The sequence below is a fragment of the Heptranchias perlo genome, chromosome 28 (genome assembly GCF_035084215.1).
Source record: "Heptranchias perlo isolate sHepPer1 chromosome 28, sHepPer1.hap1, whole genome shotgun sequence".
In the NCBI taxonomy this organism is placed as follows: domain Eukaryota; kingdom Metazoa; phylum Chordata; class Chondrichthyes; order Hexanchiformes; family Hexanchidae; genus Heptranchias; species Heptranchias perlo.
In genome coordinates, this window is record NC_090352.1 from 29,178,140 (window position 1) to 29,206,124 (window position 27,985).

General features: G+C 43.2%; 1 protein-coding gene across 1 annotated transcript in view; it reads left to right on the forward strand.

Annotated features, from left to right (window-relative positions):
- Positions 1 to 27,985, forward strand: part of LOC137299223 (nuclear pore membrane glycoprotein 210-like) — a 123,223-nt gene that overhangs the window by 64,796 nt on the left and 30,442 nt on the right. The window contains exons 17-28 of the mRNA XM_067967886.1: positions 53 to 245; positions 2,656 to 2,759; positions 8,479 to 8,583; positions 9,679 to 9,780; positions 9,857 to 9,985; positions 10,337 to 10,464; positions 17,017 to 17,149; positions 18,580 to 18,642; positions 20,242 to 20,421; positions 21,655 to 21,735; positions 25,080 to 25,211; positions 26,231 to 26,389. Of these exons, the coding sequence (XP_067823987.1) occupies positions 53 to 245; positions 2,656 to 2,759; positions 8,479 to 8,583; positions 9,679 to 9,780; positions 9,857 to 9,985; positions 10,337 to 10,464; positions 17,017 to 17,149; positions 18,580 to 18,642; positions 20,242 to 20,421; positions 21,655 to 21,735; positions 25,080 to 25,211; positions 26,231 to 26,389 (1,509 nt within the window). The remainder of the gene's footprint in view (positions 1 to 52; positions 246 to 2,655; positions 2,760 to 8,478; positions 8,584 to 9,678; positions 9,781 to 9,856; positions 9,986 to 10,336; positions 10,465 to 17,016; positions 17,150 to 18,579; positions 18,643 to 20,241; positions 20,422 to 21,654; positions 21,736 to 25,079; positions 25,212 to 26,230; positions 26,390 to 27,985) is intronic.

Below are 27,985 nucleotides of genomic sequence, written 5' to 3' on the forward strand. Positions count from 1 at the left end.
TTCTTAGATGATTTCTATATCTTTATTTTCGTGTTTTTTTTTGTTTGAGTAGGTACCCGTTTCTTTCTGCAGGAACACCATTTTGGAGCTGACAGCGTATGATCAATATGGACGGAAATTTGATAACTTTACCTCACTGCTGATTAATTGGAAATCATCCAACAGTTCTCTGGGCAGTTTTCATGCAGCCAGACTAATGGAAATGATCTTAAGAGATGATGGAAGTGGACAGAAGAGACTACATGGTGATGTATTGTATACTGAGTACAAATACCCTAAAATATAATGATAATGTGAAGGGTTGTAGTGGGATACCAGAGTGTCTATTGACATCACTGTGTCAGGTAATGAGTTGCACTGTGTCAGCCAATGAGTTGGAGGCGGGACTCACAGCAGCGTATTTCACAGCAAACAAAGTCTATTTACTTAGCAAACAGAGTTTGTTTAAACAGCACACTACAGCAGTCTACCCAGTCTAATTAAAAATAGTCTACCAAATACAGCAAACAGAACTCATGACCGAAACTGCAGCAATGTCTCTCGATAAAAGCAGAGTGATTTCTCCAGAAAAATGCAGAGAGTGGAGGATAGTTACATACAGATGTAATCTCCTATAATCTCTTTAGTGAAGCACACTCTTTTCATACAGAGCTTGTCACTAAAATCTTCAGAAAATCTGCATGGACTATAAATTCTTTTTGTGGGAGGTATTATCTTGTGGTGTAGATTTTCCTTAAATACTGCCTCACTTTCCTTTCCTCTATTCTGTTTTGCTCCTGCTCCTGCTCTGTTAAAATAGAGAACAAGAGAATGCCCATTAGGAATCTCAGAACTTTAACTCAGCCTTTTTGGGTGGAGAGAAAAAATTTCCAGTGGTCTCACAGGCCCTTGGGCTGTCAGAGGGAAGGTCAACTCTGTCCAGGCACAAAGTAAACAAAAAGCTCTCTTCTAATTGCATTTTAAAGCTTCAGGCTGCAGGCTCCAAACATCGAATTACATCGAAACTACATCACAGAAATAGGCCATTCAGCCCAACTGGTCAATGCTGGCGTTTATACTCCACACGAGCCTCCTCCCTCCCTACTTCATCTAACCCAATCAGGATACCATTCTATTCCTTTCTCCCTCATGTGCTTATCGAGATTCCCTTTAAATGCATCAATGCTATTTGCCTCAACTACTCCTTGTGGTAGCGCATTCCACATTCTTTGGGTAAAGAAGTTACTAAAGCACTCCCGCCAGTACCAGCTAATGCTGACAACAGGCATGCCTCTTTCTTTAATCATGAATTACCCTTGGAGCATTGGGACTGCAAATCACAGGTTTTTGGGAACTCCTCTTCATTTTAATATATTGTAATGAGCTCTCCGCAGCATCAGTGCACACTATTAGAAGGCCTCAGACCCGATCAGAAACGGCAGTTCAGCTATTATGGGGCTGAAGCCCAGTGAAAGCAGAACCCATATCCATTTGCTAGCCTCATTGAGTATATTCACCATTCCAACACCAAAGAACTGCTAGAGGGTGGAGGAGGGGAACAAGTGTAACATATCAAAGTTTGCAGATGATACAAAGATGGGAGGGAAAGTGGAGAGTGAGGAGGACATAAAAAACCTACAGGGGGATATAGACAGGCTGGGTGAGTGGGCGGAGATTTGGCAGATGCAATACAATATTGGAAAATGTGAGGTTATGCACTTTGGCAGGAAAAATCAGACAGCAAGTTATTATCTTAATGGCGAGAAACTGGAAAGTACTGGAGTACAAAGGGATCTGGGGGTCCTAGTGCAAGAAAATCAAAAAGTTAGTATGCAGGTGCAGCAGGTGATCAAGAAGGCCAACGGAATGTTGGCTTTTATTGCTCGGGGGATAGAATATAAAAATAGGGAGGTATTGCTGCAGTTATATAAGGTATTGGTGAGACCGCACCTGGAATACTGCATACAGTTTTGGTGTCCATACTTAAGAAAAGACATACTTGCTCTCGAGGCAGTACAAAGAAGGTTCACTCGGTTAATCCTGGGGATGAGGGGGCGGACATATGAGGAGAGGTTGAGTAGATTGGGACTCTACTCATTGGAGTTCAGAAGAATGAGAGGCGATCTTATTGAAACATATAAGATTGTGAAGGGGCTTGATCGGGTGGATGCGGTAAGGATGTTCCCAAGGATGGGTGAAACTAGAACTAGGGGGCATAATCTTAGAATAAGGGGCTGCTCTTTCAAAACTGAGATGAGGAGAAACTTCTTCACTCAGAGGGTAGTAGGTCTGTGGAATTTGCTGCCCCAGGAAGCTGTGGAAGCTACATCATTAAATAAATCGACAGTTTCCTAGAAGTAAAGGGAATTAGGGGTTACGGGGAGCGGGCAGGAAATTGGACATGAATTTAGATTTGAGGTTAGGATCAGATCAGCCATGATCTTATTGAATGGTGGAGCAGGCTCGAGGGGCCGATTGGCCTACTCCTGCGCCTATTTCTTATGTTCTTATGTTAGAGGTCGTGAGAAAATTCAAGACTACAATGTTTTTCCCGAAAAGAAAAATTCAAAAGTGAGAAGTGTATATTACACTAACATTTTTCCTAAAATTCACAGCTCAACCTGAGTGTGCATATTATACTCAAAGATTTACCATAGCTCTTTTTTTGACCAACAGGTCATCGGATGGTTATAGTTTACAGGAGGAAAGGAACAGTGTCTATTTCGGTATATTTAATCGGTTATCGAAAGACCGTTGCTGACATAACACAAAGCCCTGTTGTAAGTTAATGATAAAGTAGCTTTGAACTATGCTAATCCGTTGGTGCATTTAGATGTCTGAATAATATACATTTTAAAAATATTATATCCACTCAAGTGGTGGGGGAAACCCAGTGTTTTTGTTTGTCAATCCTGTAATGAGTATATTGGAAGAATTTGAAAAGAACTTTACTTTTGTAGTATGTGCTTGTACTAATTGTACTTTTACAATGAAGACAATTAAATCCCTATTTGATCTTGCTTTGAAACTTTTTAGTGTATCTCTTGACTATAAAACTTGACCATTCTTTTAAAATGATATTGCCCGATTAATGTAGGGTTCCCCACTCCTATTCAGTATCCAACAACCTCTGCTGGAAGTGTACATCAGATCAGGAGAGAAGTAGATTTGATTGTGATGCCACTTGCAGTCAAATTGTCTACTAATTGTCACAGTTCACCCATGATTAATAACTACTTGAGCAATGTACTGGAGGGCAACTGGCGACCATGTAACTGTACTCCAGCAAGGAGTCAACACCTTCAGGATGGAAGGGGGAAAGAAGAAAATCAGTAAGAAAATAAAACCTGAAGGAAAGGGCTACTTTAGCTCTGATTTTAACGCCCTGGGGGGAATTGTGCGGGCAAGGGCTAAGGTGGATGGCAAACCATCTGTCCCTCAGCAGCATGAGGCCCGAGAGACTTTAACTCCTCGACCTCATCGTTCAGTCTCCCGCCCAAACCCAACAGGAAGCGCCAGCTGGCAGGAGCAGAAATTCCAGCATCAGATGGTCTCAGCCAGGTACTGGAAGGGACAGTCCCTTGCACTCGGATAAGTGTTTAGAAGAGGAGGTCGGGGTGGCATTGCGGATGGGGGAGGGAACGGACGCCCGGGGCAGGGGAGGCCCACAGTTGCGGGGCCCAGGGAAGCACACCTCCTTCCCTTAGCCCACAAAGAAACCAACAACAAAAAAATTAACCTACCTTTCTGGACCTCTTCTGGCTCCAGCTCCTTTTGCCATCGGGTTGACCTGGCAAAGAAGCCACAATAGCTTCCCCACGCTGGCCTCCGTTTAAAATTGCAGTCGGGCTCCGATGACATTATCGGAGCCCCATCTGCATATTTCAAGAAGGACCCCATTGCATTCCGGCAGGTGTCCCTCTCGCCTGCTCAAAAGAGCAAGTTAAAATTACAACCTGCAGCGAAGGCAATGTGATCAGAGGGGCCCTTTTGTGTGTGAATGGCACATGGGTATTTTGGTCCGACAGCAATGAAGTTCTTATTTGACAGGAATTAAAACTTCTTTTTCTGTAAATTATCAGAGGAACATTTAATTTATTGTAGAAAGTACAAAAGAGAAAACAGGGGCCCGATTTTAGCACCCGGTCTCGGGTGCGTTCTCGGCGGGGGGGCCTCTAAAATCCCGAAATCGAGGAGCGGGACCGGATCGCGCCTCGATCCCGCCCACTTCCGGGTTCCGCGCTGACGGGCGGGGGTGTGTGCGCAGCCCCCGCTGGTGGGAATCCCGCAGGCAATTAAAGCCAGCGAGGTTCCACTTGAAAGTATTTATCTAGCTATTTCAGGTCATTAAATGACCTGATTGAGCTGTTTTTTTAACAAGTGTGGGATTTTACGGTGAAATGAGACTGTTTCCCATACTGGGGGAAACACTCTCACTCCCAACGGACGTGTTGCAGCCAGCAGCCCGTGGCAGCTGCCAAGGTGCATTCCGCAGGTGCGGGGGGAGAGCCTTCACCAACGCAGGAGGACACTCCGTAACATTGGGCAACGCCTGCCCTTCACCACCCTCCTCCAAGCAAGAAGATTCACCGGCGTGGAAGTGCAATCTCTGTGCGAGGACACACTTTTCTACCGTGCACAACTCCGCAGACCTACACCTGCCAGATGGGTGCTGCGTTGACATCCTCGGAGGACGAACAGCATCACCAGCCTCGCAGTCCACGCCGTCCGCCTCAGAGACGTGCATCCCCACAACACGGTGCTGTGGCACATCCACCTGCACAGCAGGATGGAGGGCAACCGCAAAGAGAGATGCGTCGCAGGAGGCACTACCCTCCGCACAGGGTCTACAGACCGAGGCTCAGCTTCATGGACCTCTCTGAGAAGCAGTGCATACGTAGGCTCAGAGTCACTCGCCAGGTAGTCGCCGACATCTGCAGCCTCCTTAATGACGAGCTGCTCCCGGATGGACCAAGCAGCATCTTCTTACCCGTCGCCGTCAAAGTCACCACTGCCCTCAACTTCTTCGCCTCCGGATCCTTCCAGGGTGCCACGGGGGACATCACCGGGGTCTCTCAGTCGTCTGCACACAAGTGCATAAGGCAGGTCACCGATGGGTTGTTCAGCAGAGCCTCGACCTACATCAACTTCGCCATGGATGAGCGCAGCCAGACGGAGAGGGCGGTTGGATTCCATGATGTGGCTGGCTTCCCACGGGTGCAGGGTGTAATCGATTGCACCCACATAGCAATACGGGCACCTCCACAAGAGCCAGGGCTGTTCATCAACAGGAAAGGGTATCACTCCATGAACGCCCAGCTCATGTGTGACCACCGCCAGAGATTCCTACACGTGTGCGCCAGATACCCTGGCAGCTGCCACGATGCCTTCGTCCTCAGGGAGTCCACCGTCCTGCCCCTCTTCCACGCACCCAACACCGGCAACGGCTGGCTCCTCGGCGACAAGGGATATCCCCTGCACACGTGGCTTATGACACCTCTGAGGAACCCCATTACCGAGCCGCAGCGTCGATATAATGACAGCCACATTGCTACCAGGTCTACAATTGAGCAGGCTATAGGGCTGCTCAAGATGCGCTTCAGGTGCCTTGATCGTTCCGGGGGAGCGCTCTAATACACGCCACTCCGAGTGGGACGAATTATAGTTGTCTGCTGTGCCCTGCATAACATGGCACTACAGAGAGGGGTGCCGCTGGAGGAGGCCCCATGCACACCCGCCACCCACATTGAGGACGACAATGAGGAGGAAGAGGAGGAGTACGAGCGAGAGGAGGAGGAACGACCCATGGCCCGAATACCGGCTCACCTGCGTGCTCGTCAGGCCAGGGAGGCACTCATATGCCAGCGGTTCTCCTAACATCACACTGTGTGAGGCGTTCACATGTCATAACGTGCACAGACGAGGGTCCATACAGGCTCCCTCCACAGAAGAGTGGTGCCTGTACACCTGCACCCACTGTATTATGCCCAATGGGTGGGACGGGGTGGTCGTCGTCATGATGAGGCGCACGGAAGGGACATATTGCACAAGCCGCAGAATTATGGACAAGAGGTGGCAGCATTGGTGAGAAAAAGTGAGTTTATTTTGTGTTGCCATTCAAAGACTGGAAATAAAAAGATAACAAATAGACAAACACCCTGGTGCAATCCCTGTGTGCTCACGGAACTTTGGGTTTTTGTTTCCTGGTACCCCTACGTGGTGTTACCCCTGTGGCTCCAGCAGAGGTGGTGGCAGGTTGCTCCTGTTCGTGCCCTGACCTGGTAGATGCTTTGGCACCTCCACAGACTGCTCCTCCTGCATCTGTGCAGGGGCAGACTCGGCCACCTGGAGAGGATGGACTATTGCGGGCACTGGTTGAGAGGGGGGCAACGGGTGAGACGTGGGGGCGCCTTGAGTAGCGTCCACACTTCCATTTCCCCGTTCACCATCTTCCCTCTCATGGCCAAGGCCCACATCACCCCTTCCACCCTGCTGGACGGCAGTTTGGATGACGGGGGTGAGACCTTGCAAGGCCACCTCCAATGTATCTGTCAACCTGTTGATGGCGGCAGAATGTTGCTCACCCTGAATCCGAACAGCCGTTGTGAGGGCCTGGATGGACTCATTGGTGAGCTGTGCGTGACGCTCGAGGGAGGCTAGCCTGTCCTCCACCGCAGACGTTCCCACACCTACCCGCGACACTATCTCAGAGATGTCTTCACGTCCCTGCGACACTATCTCGGCAATACCCTCCTGCACCTGTGCCACCATTCCCCTCATGCAGGAGTTGGACTCCTCCATCCTCCGTGCGATTGTGGAGAGTGCGCGTGGCACCTCTCCCAGTACCTCAGCAATGTGCTGGTGCCCCTCGACGACTCTCCTTTTGACTGGTGGCCCCCTGGGTTCAGCATCTGGGTCCGGCTGAGCAGAGCCTGGAGAAGAGTGCTCCCACCGACGCGGACCCTCCGCGGCTGACCCTGCCACCAGGGTCTGCTCATGCTCACGTGTGCGCGGTGTCTCACCATGTGCAATCCCAACTAACTGAGGGGGGGGGACCCACCGAGGTGTGTGTATCTGCGCTGGTGGATGCAAGGCTCATGTGTGACGATGCACCCTCAGAGACGGGCATGTCCTCTGAGGAATCGCCCTCAACGGAAACGTCGATCGCAGATGGCCCTGCAAGACAACAGAGGGCAATATCAGGCATGTGACCAAATGTGGCGGTGCGGCATATGCCATGTGATGCTAAGATCATTCGCGCTCATGAGTGCTGAGTGCCAGCTTTCCCTTACTGGCCGTTTCGCCAGAACCAGCCTCGCCATCCACCACGGACAGGCAATGCAGCGTGTGGCTGATCTCCAACGCCTCGACCTTGGCGTCTGTCAGAGCCACCTCGTGTGGCGGGCCCCCTCCGGTGCGTGCCCTATCGCGTGCGTTCTTGCACCTCTTCTCCTGTGAGGGCAAAACACAAAAACGTTATTGAGTGATGATTGCAATGTGAGACGCTTCAAGCATTGGTGTGAGTGGGTTGAGCGTGTGGCAGATGGATGGGAGGATGCGTGTGCCACATGGCCATCCCATTGTATGAGCATTGGGGTGTGTGGTAGTGGTCGAGTGGGGACAGGGACGGTGGGTACGTGCAGGCACTGTGAGGATGATAGTTGGGTGGCTGTGAGGATTGGTGCGGGAGCGCTGTGCTGTCAGTGGAGATGGGGTTGTGAGGTGTTTGAGGTGATGTGGAAGACAGAGTGACGCAGAGTGCGTTAGTGTACTCACTTTCCCGGACCTGGTGAGGTCATTGAATCTCTTCCGGCACTGAATCCAAGTCCGGGTGTTGTTGCCCCTGCTTGTGACCTCCGACGCCACCTCCTTCCATGCCCTCTTGGTGGCGCTGCCAGGGCACCTCCTTCCATCGGTGGGGAACAGCGTCTCCCTCCTCATACGGACCCCGTCCAGCAGCACCTGGAGGGCGTGGTCCGTGAATCGGGGAGCAGCCTTACCCCTGCGCTCCTCCATCCTGCATGGACTCTAGGTTGTGGCTGGAGGGGCTTTGGTGGACTGCCCCTTTAAATAGAGCTCCACCATCGCTCAGACGTCAATGCGCATGCGCAGGCCGCCAGCACGCAGCTGCGAAGCGGGGAACCCGTACCTGCCGGCTAATTGCCTCAATTATGCCGCGATCGCGCGCGCAACGCACTCAATTCGGACGGCGCGTTTTTCACGAGCCCGACTGACCACCCGCTGAGAACCCACACCCCTGGTAAAATCGGGCCCCAGATGTTTGCATCTTTGGTTTACAGAAAGAATATGCGTTAAGCTTAGAGCAATAACAGATCGATCTATAAGTTCTTGGTTAAAATTTCCTCGTGTTGTAACATGCATCCTTTATTCTTGAAAAGTAAATGTGTTCTAGCAGTGCATTTTTGTTTTAAGTACATACTGAATCCATTTCATCTGTATAAGCATGTCACAATATGTATGCCTTGTTTTGTACTGCAGGATATTTTGTTTTTGCCAATAGGAGCTTCTATTGATTTGTTGCTGGTGGATGATGTGTCCTTGGTACCCAAAAACCTCACTGTGTACAATCATCCTGATATTTTGGTAAGACAGACATTAAATATCAAAGAACATGTAAAAAAATTGTAAATTAGCAAGGGTTAATTAAAATGCTGCTCATTATTACTCTTCTGTTAATATCTTTGTGAAATCCAATAAGTTAAATAGACGATAGGTAATTTTGAAGGAATACGATCCACAAAATGCCTGTGTAAATCCTTAAAACTGAATTTGACTTAACCGGTCATCGTAAACCAGTGTCCCTAATTGTAAGCAAATGTAATTTTCAAATGCAATCCACAAAACACTGGTAATGATCTCTGTAACTCATATAGGGAAAAACAGAATTTTACTTATTTGGCCACCATAAATTATTTCCACAGGTCAGACTAGGCAGATAACTCACAGGTTACAAAGCCATAAATGGGGTACGAGAGCCTAAAAATTGGAGATACTGATCATATCTCTCCACCTGTGTTCAATTCGTAACACTTGCCTGCTATCAAATACAAAAAAAATAGCAATTGTTTAGTAGCTTTATAACCCTAGAAAATTACCTGAAATTGGAATGTATTTGCCATTATTATGTTGTACCTGTGGAAAGGTTTTTACATTGATATAATATTTCATAATAAAACTGTTGAGTGTCAACCTGACTTGTTTCATAACGCCATTGCCGCTAAGTCAGAAGCCTCACTCCAGCACTTGAACACATTATCTAGATTATAATTTCTGTGGTAAGCTGCATTGTGGAGGTACTATCTTTTAGATGAGGCATTAACTCAAAGCCACATCTGCCTGTTCAGGTGGAGGTAAAAGATTCCAGAAAGAGCTGGGAGTTCTCCCAGTATTTTGGATAACATTCTTCCCTCAACCAACACCACCAGAAGCGGACTAACTAGTCATTCATCTCATTTGCTATTTGTGGGTGCTGGCTTTGTGCTGACTGGCTACTGCATTTGCCTGTATAACAACAGAGACTGTGCTTCAAAAGTAGTTTATTAGATTTGAAGCACTTTGGGACATCCTGAGGATGTGATAAAGTGTTATATAAATTAAGTTTTGTGAGCAAGTTATAGACCAAATTTGTGCATCTATAAACAATACAATGCCAGTAACTTTTGTTTTATTTTTCTTCAGGAAATAATTTATTTAACTGAAGGCTCTGGATATTTTTTTATTAATACAACTGACACTGAGATTTTGACTAGCACATATATCGAGGCAAAAAACTATGTACAAGTTAGTATCAAGTTCTCAAACTCTTTCTACGTATTTTTTTTTGCTTGCATTGACAATGCTATCCTTGTTGCTGCAGATAAGGCCACTGCAACCTGGAATTGTGACAATGAAAGCATATGACCTGTGCCTGACATGCAAAGGTCCAGCAAGAGCAGAGATCCATGTATCAGATATATTAGATTTTGAGCTAGATCTTATTCACAAGGTAAGTACATTAAAGATCTACAAATGCAGTGTAATACTCAGCTATAACTACTGAGCAGTCTAAATTATTTTCTGACTGAATAAAAGTTATATTTCCATACCATAACATTAGGGAAATGAAAGCTACATGCAATTTGTTGCTGTTAACTTTATTGGGGTCACATTGTAGTAATTTAGTGCTAAACTAGTACTTCTGGTACCTGCATTTAGAGCAATAGCATTTTGTTGGGTGGCTTGAGGAAAAATCTCTCAGCCAGGGAATGCTGCAAAGAAATCTAAATGAGGGAATGGTTGGAAAATGAGGAGGAGGGTGTAAATAAAGAGTTATTTCATCACCTGATCCTTCCTCCAGATTGAAATTGGAAAGTCTGTTGCAGTCAATGTCAGAATCCTGGATTTCTTCAAGCAACCCTTGTTGAACAGATACTTTCATTATATGAATATAAGCCTACAAGCAGCTTCCCCGATTGTCACCTTAGAGTAAGTACAGAGCAGGATTCAGAAGGTCTAATTGTTTGAGAAAGACAGATGCATTTTAGATAGACCAACAAAAATATCAGAACTGAAATCCATATTTCTTTCAAAGGCTGTAGCGATCTGTTTTATGTAAGAAAGAAAGACTTGCATTTTATATAGTGCCTTTCATGACCTCGGGACATCCCAAAGCACTTTACAGCCAATGAAGTACTTTTTTGCAGTGTAGGAAACATGGCAGCCAATTTGCACACAGCAAGCTCCCATGAACAACAATGTGATAAGGACCAGATAATCTGTTTTAGTGGTGTTGGTTAAGGGAACAATATTGGCTAGGACACCAAGAAGAATTCCCCTGCTCGTCTTCGAAATAGTGCAATGGGATCTTTTATATTCACCTGAAAGGGCAGACGGGGCCTTGGTTTTAACATCTCATCCTAAAGACAGCACCTCCAACAGTGCAGCACTCCCTCAGAGCTCAAGTTCCTAGAGTGGGATTTGAATCCACAACCTTTTGACTCAGAGGCAAGAGTGCTACCCACTGACCCACAGCTGACATGACCTTTCACGCCCTCATGAAGGCATTCATTCACATCATAAACAGGTGTATATTTTGATGTAAGCTTTCACTAATTAGTATTGCAGTGGTTCTCAAACTTTTGGGCATAAGGCCTGTCCTGTCCCAGTACCTCTCGAACAACTCTTGATCTGTCTCACGTCTGACTCCTGATCTGCTACCTCATAGAATCATAGAATGATTACAGCAGGGAAGGAGGCTGTTCAGCCCATCAAGTCTGTGCCGGGGTTCTTTGTAAGAGCAATCCAGTTAGTCCCGTTCCTCACTCTTTCCCTGTAGCCCTGCAAATTTTTTCCCTTCAAGTACTAATCCAATTCCTTTTTGAAAGCCACGATTGAATCTGCTTCCACCACCCTTTCAAGCAGCGCGTTCGGGATCATAACTACTCACTGCGTAAAAAAGTTTTTCCTCGTGTTGCCTTTGGTTCTTCTGCCAATCACCTTTAAATCTGTGTCCTCTTGTTCTCGACCCTTCCGCCAATGGGAACAGTTTCTCTTTTTACTTTATCTAAACCCTTCATGATTTTGAACAGTTCTATCAAATCTCCCCTTAACCTTCTCTGCTGTAAGGAGAACAACCCCAGCTTCTCCAGGCTATCCATGTAACTGAAGTTCCTCACCCTGGAACCATTCTAGTAAATCTTTTCTGCACTCTCTCTAAGTCCTTCACATTATTCCTAGAGTGCGGTGCCCAGAATTGGACATAACACTCCAGCTGTGGCCGAACCAGTGTTTTATAAAAGTTCAACATAATTTCCTTGCTTTTAAGAACATAAGAAATTGGAGCAGGAGTAGGCCAATCGGCCCCTCGAGCCTGCTCCGCCATTCAATAAGATCATGGCTGATCTGATCCCAACCACAAATCTAAAGAACACAAGAAGTCGGAGCAGGACCCGGCCACATAGCCCCTGGGCCCTCTCCGCCACCCACAGGGCATTGACCGATCCGAACTCAGCTTCATGTCCAATTTCCTGCCCGCTCCCCATAACCCCTAATTCCCTTTACTTCTAGGAAACTGTCTATTTCTGTTTTAAATTTATCTAATGATGTAGCTTCCACAGCTTCCTGGGGCAGCAAATTCCACAGACCTACCACCCTCTGAGTGAAGAAGTTTCTCCTCATCTCAGTTTTGAAAGAGCAGCCCCTTATTCTAAGATTATGCCCCCTAGTTCTAGTTTCACCCATCTTTGGGAACATCCTTACTGCATCCACCCGATCAAGACCCTTCACAATCTTATATGTTTCAATAAGATCGCCTCTCATTCTTCTGAACTCCAATGAGTAGAGTCCCAATCTACTCAACCTCTCCTCATATGTCCGCCCCCTCATCCCCGGGATTAACCGAGTGAACCTTCTTTGTACTGCCTCGAGAGCAAGTATGTCTTTTCTTAAGTATGGAGACCAAAACTGTATGCAGTATTCCAGGTGCGGTCTCACCAATACCTTATATAACTGCAGCAATACCTCCTTGTTTTTATATTCTATCCCCCTAGCAATAAAAGCCAACATTCCGTTGGCTTTCTTGATCACCTGCTGCACCTGCATACCAACTTTTTGATTTTCTTGCACTAGGACCCCCAGATCCCTTTGTACTGCAGTACTTTCCAGTCTCTCGCCATTAAGAAAATAACTTGCTGTCTGATTTTTCCTGCCAAAGTGCATAACCTCACATTTTCCAATATTATATTGCATCTGCCAAATCTCCGCCCACTCACCCAGCCTGTCTATATCCCCTTGCAGGTTTTTTATGTCCTCCTCACTCTCTACTCTCCCTCCCATCTTTGTATCATCTGCAAATTTTGATATGTTGCACTCGGTCCCCTCCTCCAAATCGTTAATATAGATTGTAAAGAGTTGGGGACCCAGCACCGACCCCTGTGGAACACCACTGGTTACTGGTTGCCAGTCCGAAAATGAACCATTTATCCCAACTCTCTGCTTCCTGTTCGATAACCAATCCTCCACCCATGCCAGAATATTACCCCCAATCCCGTGATTTTTTATCTTAAGTAATAATCTTTTATGTGGCACCTTGTCGAATGCCTTCTGGAAGTCTAAATACACTACGTCCACTGGTTCCCCTTTATCCACCCTATACGTTATATCCTCGAAGAACTCAAGCAAATTTGTCAGACATGACTTCCCCTTCATAAAGCCATGCTGACTTTGTCCTATTAAATTATGCTTATCTAAATGTTCCGTTACTGTCTCCTTAATAATAGACTCCAAAATTTTACCCACCACAGATGTTAAGCTAACTGGCCTATAATTTCCAGCCTTCTGCCTACTACCCTTTTTAAATAACGGTGTTACATTAGCAGTTTTCCAATCTGCCGGGACCTCTCCTGAGTCCAGGGAATTTTGGAAAACTATCACCAAAGCATCCACAATCCCTACTGCCACTTCCCTCAAGACCCTAGGATGGAAGCCATCAGGTCCAGGGGATTTATCCGCCTTGAGTCCCATTATTTTACTGAGTACCATCTCTTGAGTGATTTTAATCGTATTTAGCTCCTCCCCCCCGAGAGTCCCCTGTTTGTCCAGTGTTGGGATATTCTTAGTGTCCTCTACTGTAAAGACTGAAACAAAATATTTGTTCAGCATTTTTGTCATCTCCATGTTTCCCACCATTAATTTCCCGGTCTCATCCTCTAAGGGACCTATGTTTGCCTTAGCCACCCTTTTTCTTTTTATATAACTATAGAAACTCTTGCTATCTGTTTTTATATTTTTTGCTAATTTCTTTTCATAATCTAACTTCCCTTTCTTAATCAATCCTTTAGTTACTTTTTGCTGTCTTTTGAAGAATTCCCAATCTTCTATCCTCCCACTAAGTTTGGCTACCTTTTTGTACTCTATGCCTCTATTTACAAAGCCCAGGATCCCGTATGCTTTTTTAACCGTTTTCTCAACCTGTCCTGCCACCTTCAAAGATTTGTGCACATATACCCCCAGGTTTCTCTGTTCCTGCACACCTTTAGAATTGCACCATTTAGTTTATATTGCCTCTCCTCATTCTTCCTGACAAAATATATCACTTCGCACTACTCTGCATTAAATTTCATCTGCCATGTGTCCACCCATTCCACCAGCCTGTCTATGTGCTCTTGAAGTCTATTACTATCTCCTCACTGTTCACTACACTTCCAAGTTTTGTGTCATCTGCAACTTTTGAAATTGTGCCTGTACACTCATGTCCAAGTCATTGATATATATCAAAAAAAGCAATGGTCGTAGTACTGACCCCGGGGATACCTTCCTCCTGTATACCTTCCTCCAGTCCGAAAAACAACCGTTCACCACTACTCTCTTTCCTGTCACTTAGCCAATTTCGTATCCACGCTGCTACTGCCCGTTTTATTCCACGTACTTCAATTTTGCTGACAAGCCTATTATGTAACACTTTATCAAAAGCCTTTTGAAAGTCCATATACAGATCAGCTGCATTGCCCTCATCAACCCTTTCTGTTTCCTCATCAAAAAACTCTTATCAAGTTAGTTAAACATGATTTGCCTTTAACAAATCCGTGCTCGCTTTCCTTTATTAATCCACACTTGTCCAAGTAACTATAAATTTTGTCCCGGATTATAATTTCTCAAAGCTTCCCTACCACCGAGGTTAAACTGACTGGCCTGTAGTTGCTGAGTTTATCCTTACACCCTTTTTTGAACTAGGATATAACATTTGCAATTCTCCAGTCCTCTGGCACCACCCCCATATCTAAGGAGGTTTGGAAGATTCTCATCAGCACTTCTGCAATTTCCACTCTTACTACCACAGCAACCTAGGAAGTATCTCATCCGGACCAGGTGACTTATCGACTTTAAGTACAGCCAGCCATTCTAGTACCTCCACTTTATCAATTTTTAGCCCATCCAGTATCTCAACTACCTCCTGTTTTACTGTGACTTTGGCAGCATCTTCTTCCTTGTTAAAGACAGATGGAAAGTACTCATTTAGTACCTCAGCCAGCCCCTTTGCCTCCATGCGTAGATCTCCTTTTTGGTCCCTAATCGTTCCCACCCCTCCTCTCACTACCCGTTAACTATTTTTATGCCTATAGAAAACTTTTGGATTCCCTTTTATGTTAGCCGCCAGTTTATTCTCATACTCTTTCTTTGCCTCTCTTATTTCCGTTTTCACTTCTCTATACTTTCTGTATTCAGCCTGGTTCTCACTTGTATTATCAACCTGATATCTGTCATACGCCCCCTTTTTCTGCTTCATCTTACTCTCTATCTCTTACGTCATCCAGGGAGCTGTGGATTTGGTTGCCCTACCTTTCCCCCTCATGGGAATGTACCTAGAATCATCTCTTCTTTAAGATTGCTCCTTGTCCTTTTCCGTAACTAATCTAAACCTTATGATACTATGATCATTGTTCCTCAAATGTTTCCCCACTGACATTTGCTCCACTTGACCCACCTCGTTCCCCAGAAGCAGATCCAGCAATGCCTCCTTCCTCGTTGGGCCGGAAACATACTGATCTAGAAAGTTCTCCTGAACAGACTTCAGAAATTCCTCCCTCTCTTTGCCCTTTACACTATTACTATCCCAGTCTACATTAGGACAGTTGAAGCCCCCCATTATCACTACTCTATAGTTCTTGCTCCTCTCTGTAATTTCCCTGCAAATTTGCTCTTCTATATCCTTCCCACTGGTTGGAGGCCTGTAGAATACACTCAGTAGTGTAATGGCAACTCTATTATTTCTTAACTCTAACCAAATAGATTCTGTCCTTGACCCCTTAAGGACATCCTCTCTCTCTCCAGCACTGCAATATTCTCCTTAATCAATACTGCCAACCCCTGCCCCCTCTTTTTTTCCTTCCCTATCTTTCCTGAACATCAATATCCAGGAATATTTAGTACCCAATACTGCCCTTTTTTGAACTACGTCTCCATTATCGCCACTACATCATGTTCCCATGTGGCTACTTGCACCTGCAGCTCACTAACTTTATTTACCATGCTTCGTACGTTTACACACATGCACTCTAAACCTATCTTAGACCTTCTCGTATTCTCTCTTAGTTTGATCCCACCTAATACTATACTATTTCTTACGCCAGTGCTATCTGTCTCTCCCAATCCTTTGTGCACCTTGTTTCTCCTTTCTAATCCTGCATCCTGGTGTCCATCCCCCTGCCAAATTAGTTTAGTCCTGGTAAGTCATACCTGACTTACCAGGACTAAAAGTAAATGAACAATGAGAGAGGAAAGAAGTAAAGGGACATACAGGGGGAAAAAGCAGGAGGAACATAAGTGAAAGGTAACAGAAAGAAAGAAGTGAAGAGAGAAAACTAAAAAAGGTGAGATAGAGAAATGGAAGTAGAGAAACAGAAATAAAGGAGAAGGGTGAGAAAGAGAAGCAGGGTTAAAGGATAAGAATTATGACAATATTGGGGTAATTTTCTGAATTCATACTGCCAGTGAGGAGCCTTACCCATCGGCTGTGCATATTGAGAGGTGTCCTGCTCTCAATTCCAGTATGTGTGGTTAATGGGCAGTGCAGACTCAGAAACTTATAAGCTTTGCAAACATTTTTTTCTGTAAAGCTTATAGGGTGCAATGTAATGAGAATTTTTATGGTGAGGCCCAGCCTGAAAAAGTTTGCAAGCCACTGCACTACTTTAATAATGTTGAAAATTTGCATGGAATTTTAGGAAGCTCAGTACCTGTGCACGTGCCTCTCAACTTGCAATCTGTTGAAAGGGTAGAATTCATTTTGCCACGGGAAGGGAGCATGGTTTTCTGAAGAACCAACAAATCAACTGATTTTTTTTAGCTTGGGAATCTTGCATGCCATTGACACTATTTAATGTCAGTTGCACTGACAGTAGTTGCGGAGAGATCCATACTCTCAGATTGTCCAAGCTGAAGAAGGATGTTTGGTGATGAACATCCTGCTAGGAGAACATATGGGGAGGTGGTGGAATATGTTGTAAATCACTGCATTTTCATAAACTTTTTAATTTTCAGAACAATTTCTGACTTAGATAAGCGTGCTGCAAGTTACGTAATGAGAGCTGTGGCTTTGGGGCAAACCACTCTTGTAGCAACTGTCAGGGATAAAAATGGTCGAAAGTTGATCTCTGCTCCACGTCAGATAGAAGTGAGTGTGCCTTTTTTTGTTGTCATGGATACGAATTAGCTAGCATTGACATCGCTGTATATGTCAAGCTTAACCACAGTGCAAATAGTAATGGATTTGATTACTCTGAGAATGTTTGTACAGTTTCAACAGAATGACTCTTTCCCTAAAGCAAAGTAGCAGAGCCTTTGTCTAAGGTGATGCCTGTGGTAATATAGCAAACCTTGCTTCTGAAGACAATGACATGGATCTTACTCCACTATACCGCCCCAAGTTTAGTGGGATAGCAGCGGAAATAGTGGGAAAATGGGGCTAGGAGGCCTACCGCCCTATCGCCACCCGACTTGAATTATTCTTCTGCTGCTGGGATGAAAACTGGCGGCTGCTTCACCTGTGTCATTGCTGATCCCAGGGACTGCCAGGAGGGGTGTTGGCCATAGGCCCTGGGACAATCCTGCCGAGTAAAATATAGGAGGAATGGGGCCTAGTAGTGGGCTCCTCTCCCTCTCAAGTCTCTCTTACCTGTTTTCAGTTCCTATGGTAATTATAGAGCATTATGCAGATTTTAAAAATTAATCTTTGGGGCTCTTCTGCCCCTTTAACAGCACCTCTTGTCTCTTCTAGTGCTGTACGAGATGTTCTGCTGCAGCACTTGTCAGATTCACCTCTTTTAGCGGTGGGCTCCCTCCTATCAGAAATTTTGTTGGCCTGCATAATTGAACAGGCCTCAGGGATGAAACTGGGCTGGGGTCACAGCAGGCAGAAACCTCATCCCAACCCCCGTGAGCAGTTTGAGGGGAATCCAGCCTAAAGTATATCTGTGGAAGAACCAGTTTTAAGAGATAATGAGGACATTCTGGTTGGCTGAAGAAAATTGCATGTGTCACGCAAGCAGTACACAATTACTGGAAAAATAAAATATTTCACACAAATATTGATTAAAATAGCACATGGAAAAGGACAACTGCTAAGGTTTTTTAAATAGTTAATTCTGAGACAGTATAGGGCAGGATAGGCTTTTGTTGCACTATTGAATTGTGACAGTTTCATGCCACATGTTGCTGGGTCAAAATCTTGGAACTCCCTACCTAACAGCACTGTGGGAGAACCTTCACCACACGGACTGCAGACGTTCAAGAAGGCGGCTCACCACCACCTTCTCGAGGGCAATTAGGGATGGGCAATAAATGCTGGCCTTGCCAGTGACGCCCATATCCCATGAACGAATAAAAAAAAAATCATTTAGCTTTGTGACAACATCAATTATTTGACAATTGTCCCTTTATTCTTAGAACAATAAAGCCATGTTGCTTTCTAAATCAGTGACACACGTTAATGATGCATTTGTACATATTGTAGATTTTTTTTGTGTGTGTAAAAGTTAGAAGATGAAGGATGCTTTGTAATAGATTGCACTTGCGATACTAATCTGCAATTTGCATTGGCTTCAGGTATTCCCACCTTTTAGACTAATCCCACGGAAAGTGACGTTGATCATCGGTGGTATGATGCAGGTTAGCAGACATAAGTAAATTCATGCACACTTACTTGTTGCATAAATACAGGATTTCTGAGCACCCTGCTGTGACGTGGAGCCAAACATTTTCTGGATTATAGCGTAAGATATAAAATGCAAAAGATTAGGAGCCATTGTAGGTTTATAATAGATATAATGTTATAATTGAGAGCCTTATGGTGAGGGTGTACTTTGGAAATTAAATAAAATGTTAAAACCATGCAGTGGAAAAACTGTAGCGTTATGTGTTGGCGTTCCCAATGTTCCCACCATTGCCCTGCACTGGCCCTATTTTTTTTGTTAAAGGAGGAAACTGATGTTAATAGGTTAAGAACTGTGCTTTATATCTGCTTGGAGTTGCAAGGACCGTAGTTTTGGCTTTCCTCCATTTGGTCATTGAGTAAATTACAGACAATAATGGAGATAGCTGGAATGGACTGACCGGGAGAGAAAGGAAGAACTTGCATTTATATAGTGCAAGTCTTTCTTGATGGCCAAAAGTGCTTCAAGACTAACTTTGTGCCTCCATGCATTCCTTTGGTTAGTGAACTGTAACTTATCATTCACTGTAACTTCTTCATTACCACCAAAGTGAGATGCTTTATCTCATGTGGTAATTCAAATTAGAACTCAACGAAGACTCAGAAAAAACTCATTACGAGTGTCAACAACTTCTGGGACTGAACGTACAACTGCGAAGTAAGCATGTTAACTAACCACTGAACTACTGGGGTGGCTAACGGTAATATTTTCCACAGTTGTGGAAAATTTCTACATTTTGTTTTTATAACAATCATGAGCAAAATCCCTTTTTTGATTGATAATTGTATGCCATGCTATCGTAGTCTGTGCTATAAACTGAATGTCCTATTGTAGAACAACATCCATTACTTAAATTAGCAAAGTACAATTTATCAAACTAAGAGTAGAATTATATTTCTAAATTTGATCAAAAGGGAAGAACATTTAATTTCACGTATTTGTATCTGGAAAAAGTATCAGCATTTAGTAAAGAGTTTCTGATGTGTACAGAACATATAAGTGGGGAAAGGTATCTTTTGTTTCACCCAGTGTACTACTTTAATAAAACAAAAAATGGCAGTGATCAAAGGAACAGCAGAACATGGATTCATGCCCACATCTCCACAAATTTCGAATCTTGTTCCATCAAGGAACAAAATGGACCAAATTGAAGCTAGTCACTTATACAGAGGGAGGGGAAATCAAAGTAAAAATCAAGAATATCAAAAGTGTGGGAGCAATTCAGCTGCCTCCAAATGGGCTGAAAATGGATGTGTTGTCAACAAGATTTAAAGATGGGGAGGAAAATAAATACATGAAGAGCAAAAAGAAAACTTAAGGGAAATTGGCTCCTGTATTCTTTAAATTCTAATGTTCTTCGCATGTGTACACCCCAGAGTCCATTGCATATATGAGAAGACAGTAAGCTAATGCTGTTGGGAAGATACATGGGAAGGAGAACTTTCACCTGAAAAGTAATAGAAATTCTGTTTTATTTTGACACCTTGTTAATTACAAGCTTTGTCCTATAGAGAAACTGAGCATTTTCTAATCTATGTGTTGCAATTGATTGCAGGTGATGTCTGAAGGTGGGCCTCAACCACAGTCCAATATTTATTTCTCTATTAATAATCATACAATTGCTAAGGTAAATGAATTAGGACAGCTGACTGCCTTGTTGGTGGGAACAGCTAAAGTGACTGGTATTGTCCAGGCTGTCGATGATGACACAGGAAGAGTGGTTGTTTTCTCTCAGGTAATGCTACCTTTTTGCCATTGAGTTTACTATAACTTACATTTCTACCCAAAGAAACAACTTTTAATTTGGTTCATGAATGGGTGATGGGGATTATCTGTTAGTTTTATTCATCAGAGGCTCATTGTAATTTTTCCCAATCAAAAACAAATAGCTCATGTTTATGTTTACTGTTACCTGTCACTTGATTTTGGACAACACTACCAAGAAAATAATCAGTAGTTGTAGAAATATTAGCTAATTTGTGTCTCTTGATACATTGTTCAGTGTTTTTGTGCATATGACTTATTTCAGATTATATCAAGAACAAGTACAATTTGTTTAAAGTACAGTTTTTATTATTTCTTCTAGTGAAATTATACCTTTTATATTTACCTCTTTTGATAAAATGGTCTTCTGTTGTTTTAATCTTCCCTTCAGTAGTTGAAAGAATGTCACTGGTACATCTCAAAAATCCATGGGGAAAAAGGAGGGGGTCACTGGTTTGGGGTAATCCTTCTTGCAAACTTGGTAGAGAGAGGATGCCTAAATTCTGATTGGGAACTCGTTCAACCTTCACAACCACTTCTATATTCCAACTACTTTGATAAGTCAGATGTTCCACTTTGGTGTGTACAGTACTTTCAAATGAATAGGAGGTAATTAATAAATGTGTGAATCATTCATTGCAGATCTAGTTGATCCACATTATAAACCTAACATCTAATGTGTAGCACATATCTGCTGTGAAAGGAGAGAACACCTAAAAGATGGGTTCCTTTAAATCATTAAGTTTTCATCTTGCAACATTTATGGTGGCAAATGGGAGGCTGGGTCATCCTTCTCCCATTTCAATGTACTACATAAATATGAGACCTAATGTTTTTATTAAGGTCCAGTTGCTGTAAATTTGCTTTACTTTTCCTGTAGTTTTTGCATTCCACAGCTTCTTTGCAGGGTTTATTTGAAAACTCTGAAACTGCTCTCCTTTAAATGTTGTAGATTTCTAATAAAAACCTAAATAATTACATCAGAGAAGATGACTGCAGCTCTAAAGAGTGCTGTAGTAATTCTGTGCTAATTTAATGTACTGGCTTGTTTATTTTTTAAATAGTGCACAAGCATTACTTTAAGAAGGCTGGAATGTATGGCTACTGGAAAGCTACATAGATTATTAATCAGCAGTTTCCAAAGGGCTACACAAAAGTGAGATTGACTCTTATGAGTAACTAGAATTTCATGTTTTGTCAAAAGGATGAAGTGATTGTAGAAGTGATTCAGCTAAAAGGGATAAAAATCCATGCTCCAGTAACTAGATTGAGGACTGGAACTCAGGTATAGTGTATTATCTTTTTGTGTATTTAAATGTGGATCAAGATCAGTGTTGTAAATTATATGGCATTTAAGTAACATGCAATTTTAAAACAGTGACTCAAAGCAGAAGTGACTACTTTCTCAAGGCAAAAGAACACAATAAAACACAATATATTATATATGTCTATTTTGAATCATAGAATTTTACAACAAAGAAGAAGGCTAGTTCCCTGAAAGATCTATCAACATTTAGTCTCATCCCTCTGCTCATTCCCTATATACAGCCTTTACAATTTTTCTTTTTCAAATATTTATCCACAGTTTTAAAATCTATTATACATTCTGCTTCCACCACTGTTTCTTTTTTTTTATTCGCTCATGGGATGTGGACGTCGCTGGCAAGGCCAGCATTTATTGCCCATCCCTAATTGCCCTTGAGAAGGTGGTGGTGAGCCGCCTTCTTGAACCGCTGCAGTCTGTGTGGTGAAGGTTTTCCAACAGTGCTGTTAGGAAGGGAGTTCCAGGATTTTGACCCAGCGACGATGAAGGAACAGCGATATATTTCCAAGTCGGGATGGTGTGTGACTTGGAGGGGAACGTGTAGGTGGAGTTGTTCCCATGTGCCTGCTGCCCTTGTCCTACTAGGTGGTAGAGATCGTGGGTTTGGGAGTTGCTGTCGAAGAAGCCTTGATGAGTTGCTGGAGTGAATGTTTAGGGTGGTGGATGGGGTGCCAGTCAAGCGGGCTGCTTTGTCCTGGATGGTGTCGAGCTTCTTGAGTATTGTTGGAGCTGCACTCATCCAGGCAAGTGAAGAATATTCTATCATAGGTAGGATACCAGATTTTCCATTTCTGATAGGGTATTCATCATCCTAACAAGAATTTTTGTTCGTTTGTTGATGATCTTAAATTTATTCCCTCTCTACTAACTCACCGACCAGTGGAAATAGATTTTACCTATTTACCTTATCAAAACCTCACATAATCTTGAACACCTATGTCATCTTCTTTTAGCCTTCTCTGTTCTCGTGAAAAGAACCTCCAGTCACTCCTCATAACTGGTATCATCTTGGCACATCTTTTCTGTCCCCTCTCAATGGCCTTGACATCCTTCCTAAAGTAGGGTGCCCAAAACTGGGCACAATATGATAACTGTGCCCTAACCATTGATTTGTACGTCGTACCCCTATTTATCAAACTTAGAATCCTATATGCTTTTTTATAGCTTATCAACTTGCCTTCCCACTTTTAAAGATTTGTGAACCTGAAATCCCCAGTCACCCTGATCATCTACTCCTTTTAAGGTTTTACTTTTTACTGCCTATTTCATCTCCTTATTCTTCCTCCCAAAACCTCACATTTCTCTGCATTAAGTTGCATCTGACATCTAGCTGCTCAAACTATTGACCTGTCTGTGTCCTTCTGAAATCGTTTACAGTCCTCTTCACAGTTAACCTCACTCACTATTTTTATGTTGTCTGCAAATTTTGATATTGTGCCCCCTATACCTGATTCCAGATTATTTGTATATATACCCAGGGGTGGGAGGGGGGGGGGGGCGGTCACCACTGTGTACATCTTTCCAATCCAAAAAATTTCCATTAACCGCTACTCTGATTTTGTCCTTTAGCCAACTTCTTTGCATGCTGCAATATTTCCATTTAATAACATGCCCCTTAAATTTACTAACAAAATTCCAATGTGGTACCTTATTAAATGCCTTTTGAAAATCCATATACATAACATCCAAAGCATTTCCTTTATCAATACACTCCATTATTTACTCAAAGAACTCTATTAAATTTGTCAGCCGCTACTTGTGTTTTACAAATCTGCCCTCAGTTAATCCATGTCTTTGTAAATAAGTATTACATTTATCCCATATTACAACCTTTAGAAGCTGCCCCACTAGGCTGACTGATCTATAGTTAACCGGTTTTTCCCTTTCTCCCTTCTTGAACAGAGGCGTTGCATTGGCAATCCTCCAACCCTGTGGTACAACATCAATATCCAAGGATGTTTGAAAGATTGTGGTTAGAGCTTCTGCTATTTCCTATCTGAGTTCTGTCAAGATTCCAGGAGACATGCCCTCAGACCTACATCCTTTTCCATTTTGAGTTCCGTGATTTATGTATTTAATTAATTTTAAATGATTATGGGGTATGAGTGACTTATTTGATTAACAACACAGTTCCTTAATCTCTGGGACATGGATTTGAATCTAATCCAGACAGATGAGATCTTTTTGAGGTTTGTGTTTCAGGATTGTAGCAGTGTACTCGGCATCAAGCTGGTTGTTACGTTTTGGGATTTTTGATCTTTTTTTTCATGGAAAGGATTATGGGATTGAGTTAATGTTTAAGGGTTATGTTTTGAAGCTAAATAGATTTGCACAGGTTTAAGAAGGGGCACAGGCTGCAGGCAGTGAACGTGTCAGTTGAATCCAGACAGGCCAGTTTGTAGAATTCACAACATATACAGTGACAGTCAATTGCCTCCTCTCAGGTCAATTAACCAGGATGGCACCCATTCATTTTGAGAACATTAGGAGATATCCTCTTAAAAACTCACTTCCCAACTGGGGAGGAGAGGTAGCTGGTTTTATTGACAGGTGTCCCCATAGGAAAACCCATAGTTGAAGTTTGTGAACTGTATTGTGGGTGAGGAGAACAAAATAGGCCTCCGTAGTTTCCCATACAAAAGAAAATGCAAATCAATTGATAATTTCTCAGTTATCAGCCAAAGTTCTCCAGGCTAATAAGAGCTCTTTAAAACGAGCACTTCCACTAGGATCAACTGATCCTAGCAACTCAGTACACCTCATTTATGCATGCATTCTTTACACATTGTCCAATGGAAGTAGCAATGACTGAAATTTGAATGTATGACAGCATCCCGTCAGTATCATTTGATTTGATTATAATGAATCAGTAACATAAAGAGACAGATAAAAAAGAGAACAACAGCATTTTTTATTATCAGAATGATTCATACAGTCAAATAGACTGCTTAATATTTATATTGCTCAGTGTCATTTTGTAATTTTTGCCAACCAGATCTCCAGAGCATTGTCCCACAATGCATAATATAGCAGGAGAACAGTGGATAAGCACAAAGCTATTTTATGATTTGGTCAACAATATCTTAAAACCAGATAAGACTTCTGAATTATATTTTAATAAAAATATTGTGATAAGATGGATTTGTCTGTTAAATTTTCAACACTTGACTTCACCTCTTATTACAAAATCAGTTCTTTGTTCAGTAGCATAAGGGATAAAGAGCTAACTGGCTGAATGTCTGAATCCTTATTCTTAACATGGTTTGATACAAGGTTGTAAAAAGTGGCACATTTGAACCTTTCAGATGCCAGTATATGCGATAGGGGTCACAAGTAGCCAGACTCCATTTTCCTTTGGTAATGCAGTACCAGGTCTGATATTTCACTGGACAACAACAAAACGGGAAGTCATTGAGCTTGTCACCAGACACTCAGAGGTAATTATCATTTCCTCACTTGTGAAACATAGGTTCTGGCTCAAATGATCAATCAAGTACATATTGTTATTTAGTATTTATAACAAATCATAAAATCCAATATTCTGTTGCCTCAAACAGCAACTCTGCTTATTTCCAAAATATTTTCGGTTGTCTTTTATCTCTACAGATAGTTTTTTGCTGATGTACGATACCTGGATATTTAACTATCCTTAGTGTGGAAGCTAACAGCAGTAGAATGAGAGAGTACATCAGTAATCGGACTGGGCATCTTAATGATGTAGCTTTATCCTCTGTCCTTGGTGACCGTTGTTTCCTATCTTTCCCTCCTCATTTATAAAAGTATTTCATTTCCTCCCACTCAAGCCTTTATTGGGCGAAACACTATTTCCCAGACTGGAGAGACAAGTGACCTGCAAAAAGATCTTTGCTAGATCTAGATACTCAGGCATGCACAAGACCAGCCTGGGGTGACTTTCTCCAAAGTTCCCTTCCTTTGAGAGAAAACCTAGTCTTTGGTGCATTTTTGATTGGAAACTTGTCACACAGGAAATTGGAACCATGAGCAGTGTATTGGTCACTAATGTAATGCATCACTCTACTGCCCCCAAGTGTTGTTTTTATTTTTTACTGTTTAAACCTATATTTCTCAGTACTAAATTAGGGTAATATTGTTTGGTTCTACTAATAGACAAAACTGAGAAATTCTTTTAACCTACTGTTGCCTCCAAGTGGAACATTTTTCATCCCTGGCTTGCAATTAAAAATTGTTCTTAAAGTATTGTCTTAAAATTGTTGTTTGCCTACATTACAACAGTAACTACAGTTCATAAGTGCTTCATTGGCTGTGAAGCACTTTTGACATGTCTTGAGGATGTGAAAGGTGGAATATAAATGCAAGTTCTTTCTTTAAAAAATGCCATATTGCTGTCACTATTCTGTAAATAAAATTCACACATTTTCAAACACTGCAGTAACACTTGAATAACAGTACTGCTTGTTTTCTGTTTGTTTTATAGATTTCCTTACAGCTTTCTGCAGAACATAATTTTGCCATGCTACTTTACAGCAGAGCACAAGGGAAAACAGGTTTGAAAGTCACTATAACAGCACAGCATCCATCTGCTGGACAGTTTGAAGGATATGTTGACAGATTTTCTGATGAGATTCAGATTATGGTAATTCTATATGTTGTGTTTTCATTTACATTGCAATTTAATAACAGTTAGAGCCCACTTAGGATCAACTCTCAAGAGTGGTCCAGTGGTGCAATACATTAGTTGTTTCACATGCTGGACTACAAGAGAGTTTGGATGTGTGGTTTTGCTTGTAATTTCCCACCTGGTGAGTTTCTGATCTTGGGTTGGCCATTAGGATCCCGTAGAGAGGGAAAATTAGAGAGCATATCAACTCAAGTGCTTTTGTACATCACCTACCAACTTATTCCACAGTGCAATGGACAATGGCCTAGGAGTGAGATGGTCCATTTGAACTTAAAAGAAGAATAAAGAGTAAGTTCTTAAAATTAAATCATGCTTAATATCACATTTTTCAGACAGTGATTTTTCTTCATATTATATTGGTCATTTAAGGTAAATTTCAATGTACTGTATCCCATGACTTGATAAGATGTTTATTAAATCACAATTGATGGACATTTTATGGCTGGAAGCCAAGTACTTAACCCTCCTGTCAGAATTAACAAAACAAAAGAGCCCTGCAGATACACCTGCACCCACTCTGCAGTGACACAATGGGTGGCATCAGGTGTGGGTCTTCATGGTGATCCTCAGGAAAAGGCATTATTGCACATACCAGACAAGATTTGCAAAGACGTGGCAGTAGTGGTGATAACAAATTTTAATGTGCTTTGCAAAACAAACAAAAGTAAATCAAAAATATGACATTTTGTATAACACCCTTGTGCATCCCCTTTGTGCTCACAAAACCTTCACCTTACGTTTACGGGGACCCCCACGTGGTGCTACCCCTGTGGCTTCAGCAGAGGTAGTGGCAGGTTGCTCTTGTCCATGCCCTGACCGATGAGATGCTTTGCACGGATGCCCTCTGGGTTTCGGTGCCCATGAGGGCCCCTCCAAAGACTGCTCCACCTGCACCTGTGCAGGGGCAGAGTCGGCCACCTGGAGAGGGGGCAGCATTGTGGGTACTGGTTGAGAGGGGGGCAATGGGTGAGACGTGGGAGCGCTTTGAGTGGCATCCCTACTTCTGTGTCCCCTTTCACCATCATCCCTCTCCTGGCCCAGGCCCACATCACTCTTTCCACCCTGGAGGACTTGTGTAAAGCCTTGGAAGGCCAGTTGTAAGGTATCTGTCAGCCTGTTTAAGGCGGCAGAATGTTGCTCACCCTGAATCCAAACAGCCGTTGTTAGGGCCTGAATGGACTCATTGTTGAGCCGTGCTTGACGCTCGATGGAGGCTAGCCTTTCCTCCATTGCAGACATTCCCGCACCTACCCGTGACGCTATCTCAGAGATGCCTTCACGTCCCTGTGACAGTATCTCGGAGACACCTTCCTGTACCTGTGCCACCATTCCACTCATGCAGGAGTTGGACTCCTCCATCCTCTGCGCGATTGTGGAGAGTGCGCGTGGCAACTGTTCCAGGACCTCAGCAATATGCTGCTGGCCCTCAATGACTCTCCTTTTCATGGTTGGCTCCTAGGTTTCAGCATCTGGGTCCAGCTGAGCAGAGGCTGGAGAAGAGTGCTCCCACCGACGCGGACTCTCCACGGCTGCCCCTGCCACCAGGGTCTG